This window comes from Gavia stellata, chromosome 8, assembly GCF_030936135.1.
Source record: "Gavia stellata isolate bGavSte3 chromosome 8, bGavSte3.hap2, whole genome shotgun sequence".
In the NCBI taxonomy this organism is placed as follows: domain Eukaryota; kingdom Metazoa; phylum Chordata; class Aves; order Gaviiformes; family Gaviidae; genus Gavia; species Gavia stellata.
The window spans coordinates 34,979,815-34,993,788 of record NC_082601.1 but is presented as its reverse complement, the minus strand read 5'-3'; the positions used below and the strand labels follow the sequence as shown (position 1 = coordinate 34,993,788).

Sequence of the window (13,974 nt, the reverse complement as noted above, 5' to 3'; positions counted from 1 at the left end):
TAAACCCCAGCCACCTACCTCTGGGTTTAGCTGCTTTGCTTCTTCGGTCTTGAAGATCTGGGCTCAAAAACCAGAGTATCGGGCAAAATGGCAGCCCCCTTACGCGTGCTTCGTGGTAGCTTGTGAGGCTCAGCACACGGCTTTCAGAGTTTGTCGTTGCCCTGTTCAATACTGATGACAACTTTAACCGGTGGGAAACACGTTTGCCGGGACGTGGCCGGCAGCGCTGAGGAAGCGTTGCTCTCACCGTAGTGCTTGGAAAGCTCTTCTCCGCGTCCTCGCCCAGGGTGCATCAACGTACGTACTTCAAAGACATGAAAACGTGCACGGTGTGCAAACAGCTTCGGCCTGACACGTTCACTGGATGCAATTCCTCAATACATAAAAGATTTGGCCACTTTGTTCCTTGGAGACAGTGCCTGGTCTCTTGTGGAAGCTTTGGTTCAGGGATTTTTTTGGTTGTTGTTTGTGTTTTTCTTTTTTCGGATTGTTGCACTTGCAATGTGACATAAAGGTCACTGTGGCTTTAAGGTTATGCCTTTCTCCTTATGAAAAAACTGTAATTTAACACAGAGGGACAAATTTCCTCTTTTTTTTTTTTTTTGAGTGAGCTGCTACTAGTGGAGTTGAAAAAAGTATTGAAAAAAAGAAACAAAATGGATCCTAGCAACTACAAATGAGACCTGTATTTATAGCTATTTCTTTCCTAAAAATGGCTGGAAAAGTAAAACCGAGGCTGTGGTTTCATGTTTCAGCATGAGCCGAACCAGCGCCTTTCCTGCCACCACAGCGGTGTGGTCCGGTCCTTCCTGCCCGCGGCTCCGGCCGTGCCACCCTGACCCTGCGGTGAGCCGGGGCTGTGTGCTGGAAGGGCAGAGAAGTCACCCCGTGACAGGGACTCCCTGGGGGGATGCAGGTCCCTGCGCAGCCCCGTGGGGCTGGCCGGGCGGAGAGGACGCGGGGAGCTGTGAAGCCATCTCAGGCGTGATGCGAAAGCACATGCTGGGACAGCAGTGGGTTTCAAGCACTTCATGAGCTCTCTTAAAAGACACTGTGTGCCAAAATCCCACGTTCTCTAATTTATGAGACACATACTCCCAAATTTTACCAGCTATTCTTTGGACATATATAAAGGAGAACAAGAAGTCGATACAGAACCTGCTGCCATGTGACCGTCTCTTTACAAAGCACAGTTCAAGATTCCTCTCTCCCCCAGTGCTGACTTTATTGCTACAAACCAGGATTTGTACGGGATTTGGTTGCGGAGCTCTGGCAACACTGCAGCGTATGCCCTAATGAGCACAGCTTTTGGAAGCCGCGTGGGGAAGCCAGACATGCAAGGTAGAAGGTGGTGCGAATGCAGACTGCTGTATGATTGCACCACAGCCGCGGGGATCACTCGGAGAAGTTAAAGATGAACGCAAAATTAATGACTGTGTGAAACCTTCACCCCCCTCTGGCCGATGATAAAATTCTCATCGGCTCCGCGGGGGCCTGAACCTCTCTCCATTCTCATGCAGGTTTGTGCAGACACCAAGCAGATCATTACAGAGCTCCCAGCTGGGATCATAATGTCATTTCCTCTGCTATTTGCTCGGATTCCTTTTTCATATCTTCCCATTCCCTCCTCAGCCTTGCTGAAGAAGTGCTTTGTGAATCTACAGTTTACCCACCAGAGCTCTCTGGTGAAAGGTTTCCCTGGGTTGCAGGGGAAATCCGTGCACCAAATAGAAAGCCAGTGCCTACAGCAGGAATGGAGCAAAGCACGTGCCTCCTTTTTGGGTCTGTGGATGCGATACGCAGTGTGCACACTTTGGCACCAGTCCTCACGCTGGCCCGCCTCCAGGCCAAGAATCGCATCTCCCATCCTTAGGGGACGTGACGTATAAATCACTGCAGCTCAGCGATGCGGGGAATGTGCCACCAGCAATCCGCGGCCGCACTCCTCTTCAAAGCAGGCAGTGTCTGCTCTCCCCACGCACTTACGGCAAATTCAGAGCGTGGACCTATTGTCAGGGCCTTTGAGCTTTCCTTCCCAAGCCCACTTTCTGCACATGGTCTGACAGTGGAAGCGAAGATGGAAGGAAGAAGAAGAAATGTGGGGATGCAGCGCGGTGCTGGCATGCTTTGAAAGCCGACTCCTTCGCTCCAGATGTTCTAAATCACATGTGGAGAAGTGTTTGTGGTCAGATGCTGCTTGAAACCGATTGTTGATAGTCTCCTGAGATGGCTCGTGACAAATTGTATAATAAAAATGCTAAAAATAGCATAGTTATTCCCTGGAAAAGCAAAGTTCCCACAATCCAATGAGCTGGGAAAATTGTTGAACTTTCTTTGGACACAACGTGCTCTTTTTTTGTGTGTGTGTTCTTCAACCCTCCACGGGTCTCTGGGCTTTTTTCTTATGACCCTTCCTCCTCCTCCCAGCTCCAAGCAACCACGTTTCCAGCCTCCCCAGCAGCAGCTGAACTGACCACCAGCTATCAATGTGAAAAAGAGTCTCCTGCACTCCTTGAACCTCATAGCTTGTTCCCCAGTGTCGCTGGTTGTTGCGAGTTGGTCTTGGTAGAACATCTTTTTTTTGAGCTATGGAGAAGGCTAGCTCATGAGACATGTAGTGAGGGCACCAAGAGATCTTTACTACACTAGCTCCAGTCTTTTACTGACCGTGCCCAACCTATGCCCCTGTTGATTTCCTTCCAACGTTGCCTGCCCGCAGCACTGCAAGGCGCAGTGCATGGGCACCCAGGGGCCAACCACCGCCCAAGGGTTTGGTGGTGGGTGTGTTGTCCCCTAGGCAGAAGGCTTGAGGCCAACAAGTGTCCCAGGACTCTCCTCTGCGGCAGTGCTCCGTGAGGCCAGGTCCTGCTTGGGAACCTCATAGTTTAATGAGTGGAAGTGGGTTTTTTAGCGTTGAGAAGGTTTGCTATGGTCTGCTTATGCTGCAGTAATGAGATGCAAATCTGGTGGCAGAGGTGATAAAAGCCATGGGTTTTTAAAAGCTATAAAGCTATGGCAATGTTCGGCGTGGCCAGAGTTGAGATCGTGTGTGCTTGGCTAGCCGGCAACAGCCCTTGTCATTTGACAGATGCTAAATACATACAAGTGATCTGAGTCTGTCTACTACTGGAGAAAATGTCCCCATTACAGAAACTACCCTTCTGCGTGCTATTTTTTGTATTTCTCTGATACTGGAATTACCTACAGGTTCTGTCCTGTTCTGGCATGAATTGCAGCTCTGCAGCCATGTATACTTACTTAATGTTTTTTTGCCAGTAAATTCAGGGGAAGATCTTGGAAACATGAGCTCAACTTAAGCAATGCATTGTGATGATCTTTTTGAGGGTGGTGATTTCAACCGTAACTCAATATAGTGATTTGTTTTATCTGACATTCATTCTGGCGACCAGTGATATTTAAACTTTCAGCAGAGTTAGTAAGTGAAGTAGTCAGCATTTTAGCGTATGCACTTAGGTAAAGTCCTGGTCCTACATGCCAAAGTCTCCTCCGATGCTTTTTGCTCGATGGAAAATTCCACGTACCTGCCAACCCACTTAGAAAACCTCCGTTTCTCCCCTGCTGTCAGGTAGGTCATCAGTTGGTGCACATTTTTGGGCCCTCTCTGGCGGCTGCGGGGCCGTGGAGTTTTGCTAGCGAAGCATCTGAGGTGCGGCTGTTCCCTGCCTGGGTAAAAATCTGAGGCACACAGCAAATTTAGGGGTAGAGTAAAACCAAAGAAATGGAGCAGGGTGCAATGAAGAACACAAATGTTTTAGAAGCGTTATAGATGAAATATGAAAAGGCTCCGGTTTCGTAATGAAATGAAGCTTGTGCTGAGCTGCTGGTCCGAAGTTCAGACCCCGCATGATGTCTTGAGAATAGCGTTTGTAATAGATTTAATCTGCTGACAGCCTGATGCTCCGTCCCAAAACCACCAGCACAGCTGTCTCCATGAACGTCTTCCTGCCAGGCGCTGCCTGAATAGAGTCTGACAAGAGATAGAAAACTGAAGTTGCTTTCTCTGCCGTGAAGATGAAACGAAATACGTAGTGGCTACAGGAAAGGCTACAGTCACCACCGTGAAGTTCCTCCAGGGAATGTCCTGGGTATTTTTCTGCCCTGAGTAACGTCTCTCACTCCCATCTTCACAGCTAACCATGCAGCTGAAACAGAAACTATCGCATGATCAGCTCGAGATGTACACAAGCCATTGTCTTGCTTACCCAGGCTGGCTGCACTCTGCCTCCTTGTCCCTGGCAAGCCGCCTGTGCCACCGCCGCTCTCCCGCCCGCTGCTGCGCTGCTTCCCCGGGCTCATCGCTCCCCATCCTCCCTTCTTGGACTCGGAAGGTCTGTCCTCACCTGTGCCCGGCGGGTGCTTCCTTTGGCACCAGTAGTTTCCTTCTACTCTGACACAGTGGTTTGAAGACCTGTTGTTTGTGAGGACTTGCTTTTGATATTTCTCCCCGTTTACAAGAATGTGTGTATTTATTTGAAGGCTGTGTGTATGTGTTTGAAGGCTGCTAGTAGGTCCGACTCTCCCATGGGTCTGTCCTCCAGCAATTCCCTGGATCCATCGCTAAAAAATAAACACAGCTCTCAGCATTGGAAAAGATAATTGGCTGTATAATGCACAGAGAGCAAAATTGCTTTCCTCGAGATTTATTCATCAATTATGGTTTGCCCTGGACGGCACAGTTTGAACCATTTTCTGGACAGGGGAGAAATATATCAAATAGAAAGAAAGGAAGCTATTGTTATAATAAATGACTGGGTGCATATGTGCACGACTGTGTGTTTTACGTCTTCCATAATAGGTATCCTATTAACAAGCTAATGAACATGCAAACGAGGAGCCAAGGATTATCCTTATATTTGAGGCTATAATGCATATTTTGATTTTTTAGCTTGCAATTAATGAGAATGTTGTCTGGTTCATTGGTGTCCCCTGGGTGAGGTTGGTTGTTTGCTGTGCTCTGCTAGGAGGATGCAGCAGCCAGCGTGCTGTGCAAATCTTGCCTCTCCTTTTTGCAAACTCCCTTTTGCCTCCACCCACTGAGCCCTACCTTGTACTTGTGGTGGAACTCCATCATCTTACCAGCCTTCAGGCTGGGGATGCCAACGTCTGAGTTAACGCTAAAGCCAAGTCAGCTGCAGTAAATGCTCAAGCTGTATTTTTAATTAAGGTTTTAATGGAAATGGCGCATTTGTCCTTCTCTGGAGAACATCCTGATACGACAGTGCTGTCCAGAGTATTATGAAAAAAACTGATGTTGCCAGTTACCCCTCCAGTGGGTCAATACGGTACATGGAGAACAAGCAAAGTGACCATACGGCGGAGGAGTGGTCAGGGATTTCTTAAGGGCTTGTCTGGTGGTGCTCAGTTCTCTCAGCTACTATTTTCTTTAAAACTATTTAGTAGGACTTCAGAGCTCTCAGCATCTGGTGGGATCTGGCCCCTTTGTAAACAGAGTCCTACGAGGATGCAAGGTGACCTGCGAACCTGTCAGCTACCATGCTGACTCTGACGCTGCTGCTGCTATAGACCCTGTCTCATTATTGGTGTTAAATTGGTTTGCTAAGAGGCGTTTAATTAGTTTCCTCTTTGTTAGCAGGAATCCCTTGTACTGTAAAGCACACTGTGAGCCGTGCTGCCCAGAAATGCTTCTCTGATGCTAGGTAATAACATGAGGTAAACAGATCACCACCAACAGTCCTACCGTCTGCTCTCTGCGATGCCACCTACGGATCGCATGGTCCAGGAGAAGGTCCTCTCCTGTGGCCAAGGTACCTCTCATTTAAGAGGTGAGAGCTTCTGAGGCAGGGACGATCAATAACAAAATCTGTAGGCAGGACCTCTCCCAACAGCTCTCCTGTGACATTTGGGATTTTAGGTGCTACCTGAATATAATGAACATCTGTCAGCTGAGAGAAAGAAATAACACCACATATGCCTTTCAAGGAATCTGTTGGTTGCTGCTGTGGCTGATAATAACGTGAGAAGGAAGGAAGGAAGGAGAACATACACCCCACCCACCCCTGTGCAGCTCTTTAACTTCAAAGAGAAACACCTAACAGCCCTCCTCACCCCTGTGCTCCGTCTTTTTAGGTGCTTATGTCGTGTTGCCGCCTCTAAGAGAAGTCAACGATAGCCAAAAGGTAATGGGCAGGTGCAGGCATTGCTTGCTGTCCCACATTTTCATGGGTCTAGAAAATACAGTTATTTATTACCTCTGCAGTCAAAATCATTGAGAAGTCTGTGCATCTGTGACAGAGAGGATAGCTGTCACCTCATAGCAGAATTCTGGGTTCGTAGATCACAGGGTAACTCAGGCGGGAGAGGAACTCTGAGGTCTCCAGTCCAATGTCCTGCTGCAGGCAGGGTCGGCTCTGACACCAAACCAGGCTGCTCAGGACTTTGTCTGGTCAGCCCTTGAAAACCTCCAAGGATGGAGATGGCACAACCTCTCTGGGCAACCTGTGCTCACGTTACATCCCGTGGTGTGGGTGCCTTCTCGGCTGTTGAAAAGGGGTGTTAAATGCAGTTAAAAAATTTGGATCCCTTATTCAGGGCACGGAAAAGAAGCTCCAGCCATCTGCTTTTGTAGTATATTCCCTTTCATTCATTTATGAGATAAAACGAGATCAATTTGGAAGCAGTTTTGGGAGAGGGAATTCAAATGTCTTTCCAGGCCATCAAATATTGTTGAATTTATTATCGTTTCAAGACAGAGTCATGATCTGACTGGAAGACTGGAGGCCAGGGAAGTTTTGAACTGTAATGTAAAATGAAATCCTCTTGGCTTGAAGTAAGCCACTTAGTCTGCTCGCTATAACATGGGGAGAATAATATTTACCACTTGGTGCTAGTGCAAGGATTAATGTTTGCTAGGTGCTGTGAAAATGAAAATATTCTTCATAGAAAGCTTCTTGTCTGAAAGAAAAATTATGCATACAAAAAGCCTCTGGATCCTGCCCTCTGGCGAGAACCTCTTGTTAGCTTTTTTTAAATTATGCTTAATATAATCAAATGGCTCAAGATGGGAAAATGTTTGCCCCCTTTCTCCCTCCCTGTCTCTTCCAACAGACAAAGCGTAGAGACCCACAGAGCAATGGACTATGAAAAGAGAAGAAGAGGAGATCTTACACTGAAGAAGGGTTAAGATGCACACAAGAGCATGGGAGACCCGTAACTCGGTACAGCGTGGGGTTTGAAAAGAGAGAGGAGGATGCTAGGTAGCTGGATAAAAGGCTGCTAGGACCCAAGGGCTGCAATTATGGAAAGGTTAATGTATGCAAGGAGAGTGAGGTATATTTACTTGCTAAATTGCCTGTTGAAAGCTTTGCCTTCCCAACGAGGCAGGGTCACTCAGGTATGTCTCTCGCCCAACCTGCCCGGGCTGGCTTGGCCAAGGGTAATTGAAGCAGGTCATTAGCGGCAGGCTGGGCAGCCCAGCGTCGCTGCGGGCAGAAGCGTACAGCCCCGAGAGAGCCAGCTCGAGAGTTAATGCAGGGATACGTGAGGTGTTTGATTGCCCCGCAGTGTTTTCCCACAATTCATGAATATACGTATCTCCGGAGTTTTGTAACACGTAGACTTTTAAATAGCTGAGTCCTAAAGTTTATCAGACACATCAGCTATGACCGAAAATCTTGAAAGCAAATTCTGCTTAGCTGAAAAGAGAGCTTTGATGTCAACGTGCAGTGAATTATCTCCCTTCCTTTCACTCGCCTGAAATAAAGACTGTATTTTAGGCAAGGTGATGCTGAATTTGGAGAAAGGAGCAGTGGGAGGAAAGCTATACTAGAAGTCCGGAAGACATCTTTGATATTATTAATGCTCTTCTCAGATTAAATGGGGTAAAATTGCTTCAAGATGCTTAGAAAATATCTCGAGAAAATACTAAACAATTTCTTCCACTCAGCATCCTTTTGGGAGTCCCTCTAACTGATTTCAAGATACGGGCTTAAAAATCTGGAAGACAGAGTAAGCCCGTCGGGTGACACAGGGCATGACAACAGCTAACGACAGGGCTATGGACGGGGAAATGCTCAGACCACGTAGTAAGCCAACAGGGGCTAGATGGTGGCATACCGCAGAGCTGCCTTTTACAGTCTCTGAACATTTCCTTTCTTGTCCTTGAAGAAGGATTAAGTAAAGTATATTTATAGTGTATCTTGCATGGTGATCAGCCCCCCTATAGAAAGGAATTTATTCGGTGCTGATATTAGACAGGCCCCTTCGTTTGCAGATCGTACCGCACCAGTACGTTACAAACAGCCTGAGGAGGACAGAGTCACATTGCAGAACGACTCCAGTGGGACTGATCCAGATATTGATAACCCAGCGTCGCTGTTTATGCCTCCCACGGGCGCTCGTTCAAAGTTCAAGGGCTCTCCCATAAATGCAGGGCGCTGTGATTCACAGCGAGGATAGTGGGGCTCGTCTGCCAGAAGTCAGGGAAGGGGCACTTCCATCGACTGTGCACCCTCCGGGAAGGTTAAAAAGCATTTCTACCCTCCTGAGGAGGAAATAAGCTCAGGGAAGTGGCAGGCCCAGCACACACGGAGACCTCAGGAGTCCCTCCGGCGCAGAGCAAGGAAGGGAGGGATGCTCGCAGGGCATGCCCCCAGCCCCGCTGCGGGGGCACGGCGGGGAGCCTCCTCCCCAGCCTGCCCAACGCCTCTGGTTCTGCTCTCCTCCAAAACCGATTTTCCATCGGCGTATATTAGCTAAGAATTGTTTCAGAGTCTTTAATTGTGATTTTTATTTTTAATCTGCATAATGAGATTTGTAATGGACTATTTTCACAGTCTCGGGACTGCTCTGAGATCGTTAGTGCTGGGCCCTGTGAGATCGCCATCTGCGTGGAGAAGGCGAGGGCTGTGGGGCAGCCTTACCAGCCTCCTGTGGCTCCTTCAAACCGCTTGCCACTTGAACCCCGGCTGCTTTCCCAAGCCACTCAAGGGGGTACATCCTTGCAAAACATTAGTCATCTGTCCCAACTTGTGCCCTCGACAGATGCAATTGTTTAGGAGAACGTGGTGCTGAGGGGAGATCAATAGGGTCTGGGTTTTAGAACAACTCATCTTCTATTAGCTTTGTCTTTAATGAAAGAATATTAAAAGAAAGCAACAGGAGAGGCAATACAGTAGCGCCAGGTCTGGCACCAGGATTCTGCTTCCCAGGTTGTGAGGAGGTACTTAGAGGTAAGCGAGGGCTGGAGTGAGGCAGGGGATGGAGATGAGAAGGTACCTGGATGTCCTGGGGTACGGACTGGGGAGCCCTCCCAAAGGAAGGTGGTGGCTTTGGAGAGGGATGAGGCTGACAAGGTGGTTGGAAGATGAGTAGGAAAAGGAGAGTTGAGCTTTGCTGAAAATCTCAGTACTCTGAAATCTGCCTCCTCGCTTCCCACATCCTTACAACTTCTCTCCTTCTTTTCCATCCCCAGCATCCTCCTGATCCTTCCCAAGCCAGTTTCCCCAGCCATGGATGGCCCCAAGACACCCTTTCTATCCCTTACTCTGTCTACTTTGGACTTTGCTGCTGCTGCTATGAAGTTTTATTTTGCAGCTGCAAGGAGAAGAAAAAAAATAAATCTTCATTCTGGGGGTGGCAAAATTCGCTGTAGCCGGCATGCTGAAAAGCCTTGGGCTGGCTCTGCTGCCACATCTTGTTCTACTTAAACTGCTGCTTTTAATAGACCCGAAACGTTTGCTTTACCAAAGATGTTTCCTTCTCTTCCAGCAGAACCATGTGCACTGGTTTGTTCGTGTAAGATGTAGCCCGGCTGCGGGAGCTGTTGCCAGGGCTGCGCTGTGTTAGCTCACGTGGCACCAGCGACACAAAGACCGGCGGACCACCCAACTGGGCATCTTCTGACTTGAGCCTTGGTGGAAGCAGATTGGAAATTGTTTAAAGCAGATTTGAAATGGCTCATGAAAGCACACTTCAGATGCCAGCTCCTACCTTTAATTAACCCTTTGAAAGTGGGACTTGCCAGTAGGGATCTGCAGTAGATTTTGGGGCTTGCACTCAGAATAATTGGTAACTTTCTATGTTGAAGCTGGACCGCAGGTGTTAGCAAAGCAGTTCTCCTTTATGTCTTTATCTCTTTCCCATTTCAGGTTCTCCATGGCGAGTGGCATTTCTTTCTCCTCAAGTATCTTTTGGTAGAGATTTCAAATGTTGGTAAGAATCAATATCTGAAAGATGTAGTTGAACGTAAGGTGTGGATCTCAAACCCACACCAAAACTTTTGGCTCAGTAATGCTGTCTGGCTGCCTGCAAAGATCCTGCTGCGAATATCACTGTGAGATCTAAACGGTGGTATACAAAAAATGTGACATTTTCTCTGCAGTAGTGATCTGCAGGACCACTACTTCTCCCCTCCCACCAGCCCAAATACAGTTTGGTGGCGAACAAGGTTGAGGACAAGCCAAGACCCGTGTGAGCACAGCCTCCCTCCTGCAGTCTTGGCAGTGCCCTGCGCATACGGTGCAGAGGGTGGGGAGCAGCAGAAAGGGGTAGCTGCGCGGGAGTTTCGGTGTTCATTACATATACTAAGGAGCAGGCAACGTAAAGAACTGTGCTGCTGCACGCTGCACCTCGCCGCCCTGCCCTGGCCATGCTGGCTCGGTGGGATAGCCCAGACCTGCCTGATGGGGGGTGCAGGTCCCCCCCGCGGTCAGGCAGCCACTGCTGGTGTAAGCAACCCCACGCTTTGCTCTTACCGCTAGCTCAGCACGGTCTTTGTGTCTTGAAACCCAACCCACAGCAGTCGTATGTGTCTCCTTTGTGGCGGGATCTGACCACCTTCTGAGAGCGCATGGTCTTGCTGGTGCTTGAAGTTCAATCAGCTCTACACACAGCCACCCCCAGGGCTCAAAATGATCAATAAACCACAGAAATGCTTTTCCACTACAGCATTGATCGCACTAAAGTGTTACCGCTCTCCCGGGATCTCCGGGGAGGGCTTCCTCATTCAGATGTCCCCCTTCAGCCAGCTGTTCTTGGCCACCTGCCCCACACCAGGCCGGGAAGCGGGGCTAAACTGGAGCAGCTGGGTGATGAGGGCTTGGCAGGGCTCCGGCAGCGGGGGCAGCCCCCCCGGGAACAGCACCCCTTTCTTCTGCCGCTGGGGCATGCTGCGGATGTGGGTGTCGTCAAAGGGTATGGAGCCGGTCACCATCACGTAGAGCATCACCCCCAGGCTCCACATGTCATACTTCTTGGCGTCGTAGGGGATCCCCATCAGCACCTCCGGGGAAGCGTAGGCTGCTGACCCGCAGAACGTGGTGCTCAGGTCCGGGTAGCTGGTGGCCTCCTTGCTAAAACCAAAGTCACTGAGTTTGGCCCGGCGGCCATCAGCAGCGAGCAGCACGTTCTCACACTTGAGGTCCCGGTGCACCAGGTTGCGGTCGTGCAGGTAGCGCACGGCCCCCACCACCTGCGCAAAGATGTCCCGGGCCGTGGGGACGCAGGGCAGCTTCCCCAGCTGCTGCACCAGCTGCAGCAGGTCAGTGGCTGCCGCCTCCATCACGATGTAGAGCTTCCCATTGCAGACCTCGATGAGCTCGAAGATGCGCACGATGTTGGGGTGCCGGATCTTGCGCAAGATGGAGAGCTCCCGGGGCAGAAACTTGTACACGAAGGCTGGGGGTGCTCGTCGCCGGTCCACCACCTTGACGGCTAAGGGGCCCTTGTATTTGTTGGAGGTGGCTGCTTTCACCTTGGAGAAGCTGCCCTCCCCTAATGTGTGACCCAACCTGTAGCCCAGCTCACAAAGTAGCTTCTCTCCTGCATCGGTTTTTGGCATGATGCGTGATCCCCGTGGGCTTAATCGAAGCTGGTGTTTTGCTCCAGGATTTGAAAATTTTAATAGTTGGTGCGGGGCAGCTGTTGACTTCTGCTCTCCCCCATGGTCCCGTGGGTGCCTCCGTGGGCTCCAGGGCTCGCCCAGGTATTGTGATGGGGTGGAGCATTGTGTGGCAGCACCTTTGTGAGATGACAAAGGTGTCTGGTGGGTCCCCTCCGCTCACGGGTGTCCCAGGCATGCCCATGCACATGCCGGGGGAGAACCCCCACGGGTGGATATTTTGGAGTTTTTACCTTTTCCGCCTCTTCACTTAAGTTTTCAAAATAGGGCTTTTGGGATGATGAGAGTTTAAATGTGAGCTTTGTGGCATGAGGAATCCATTTGGGTCCTATACCAGTTTTCTGCAGGGTATTAGTTATATTAAAATCAGAACTGCACAGAGTGGTACAAAGGAGTGATTTCTACTGTCCCTAACCGCAAACCACCTTGGCTGGCCGTAATTATTTACTTTTTTATTATGATGGTGCAGGGAGCTATTTTTCTAGGTAGGCTTTCTGACTGTGTGTGGTGTGGACAGGGAACTTTGCATCTTTTGTAAGAAACAGCTTTTCAGTTTCTTGAAGTTGGAATTGCTCTCCCTCTATTTTTATCAAAATGGTATTTTAGAGGCTTACAGACAAGAAGTGAGACCAGAGGTCCTTCAGAGAGCTTCTGTAATTTAGATTTTAAATGCTTTTAGTCAGTTTTAGTTGCCATAAGGTGACAGTCGAATGAAGCACGGGGCAGGAGCAGAGGGCAGCTGGGCTGGGTTGCAGCATCCACTCCGGAGCAAAGCATCCCTCCCGTTGCACATTGTGTCTCGGGCCAGTGTCGGCTCCTTCCTCTGGCTGCCACATCTTTGGCTCTCACGAACAGTTGTTTCTGGTTTGTGCTGGTTTTTCAAGCTGCTCGAGGATCCTGTCCTCCCTGTAGAGAGCCCACGTTTCCTTTCCAGCTGTATAAAGGAACCTAGGATCACAAAATGTCCGTCTTCCTAAATACCAACCCAAACGCTATTTTTAATTTTTGAGTATGTGTTTCATTCTGCAAATTGGTTCTAAAGAGGAATAAGACTCAACCAAAGATGGAAGAAATTCTTTCTTGTGAGTCCACCTTGTCAAGTGTTCTGAAGTCACTTGAGGAAATTAAATTAATTAAAAACTGTAAACATAGGTGTATATGTGCTGCGGGCGAGCTTTGCCCTGACTCCTAAGGGCAAGTAATCGCCGTGTCGAGTTTTATCTGCTGTGGAAGTCGCGGTTCAAACCCAAGCTGCTTTCCTACTTCAGATGCTGTTTCTACAGGCAAGTTGAAGTACGGGACTCCAGTGTGCTGTGGTTGAGTGCAAACTGCCAGGCATGTGTCAGGCGTGTATGGCCAGGCGTGCTGCCAAAAGGCCGGGCGAGCAGCATGTACGTTGCACGATGGAGGATTTGTTCCTGCGCAGAGGCTACCCTGCTGACCCCTGAGGAATGGCCTCAGCCCATCCTTACCTCCTCTGAAGAGACCGGAGGCCCCATTTGTTGGCAAGGACCCTGCCTGGGGCTGATGTCTGTAGGGAGGTCGAGTGGAAGGGATCCCGCACGCATGCAGAGGTGCTGGATGTGACACAGCCAACGCTCCCTTTCTGCTTGGGCCATCAAATAAATGCCCACAGATTTCTTACTTCTGAAGCGGATCAGAAAGAAGCCGTTTCCAGAAGTTCCTGTTCAGAAACTGCTGTTACTTAAACACAAAAAAATCCCACCTCGCAATCAGTAGGCCAGATGCAGAAAGCCATTTTGCTGGATACGTACGATTTCCTGGCACTTTTGTTTAGCCCGTGAGTCATAACCACAGTGACTTCAGCAGAGGTCTGAGCTGGACTTTTCACAGGAGCTGGGAGCTTTGAGGTGGCTAAACATAACTGAACCAATGTGGGTATTTTGACAAGGGAAAATGCTTAGACCAGGCGTCCTTTCCCCGCGTACTACTGGAGCGCCTCTGGAAAATGCCATCATCGCGCACTCTGACAGACAGAAAGATGTGTGTGTAGCTATCTATAGGGGCTTGGCTGACGCTCAGTATATCTCCTAAACCAGGAACGGGAGTTCACACGATAGACATGTTCCCAAAGC

At 49.3% G+C, this 13,974-nt stretch overlaps 1 protein-coding gene across 1 annotated transcript; it reads right to left on the bottom strand.

Annotated features, from left to right (window-relative positions):
- Window positions 1-10,984: 10,984 nt before the first annotated feature.
- Window positions 10,985-11,863, bottom strand: TSSK6 (testis specific serine kinase 6). Its single transcript, XM_059820688.1, has one exon. It carries the CDS (start codon window positions 11,816-11,818, stop codon window positions 10,985-10,987), a length of 834 nt encoding a protein of 277 aa, XP_059676671.1. The 5' UTR covers window positions 11,819-11,863.
- Window positions 11,864-13,974: the final 2,111 nt, after the last annotated feature.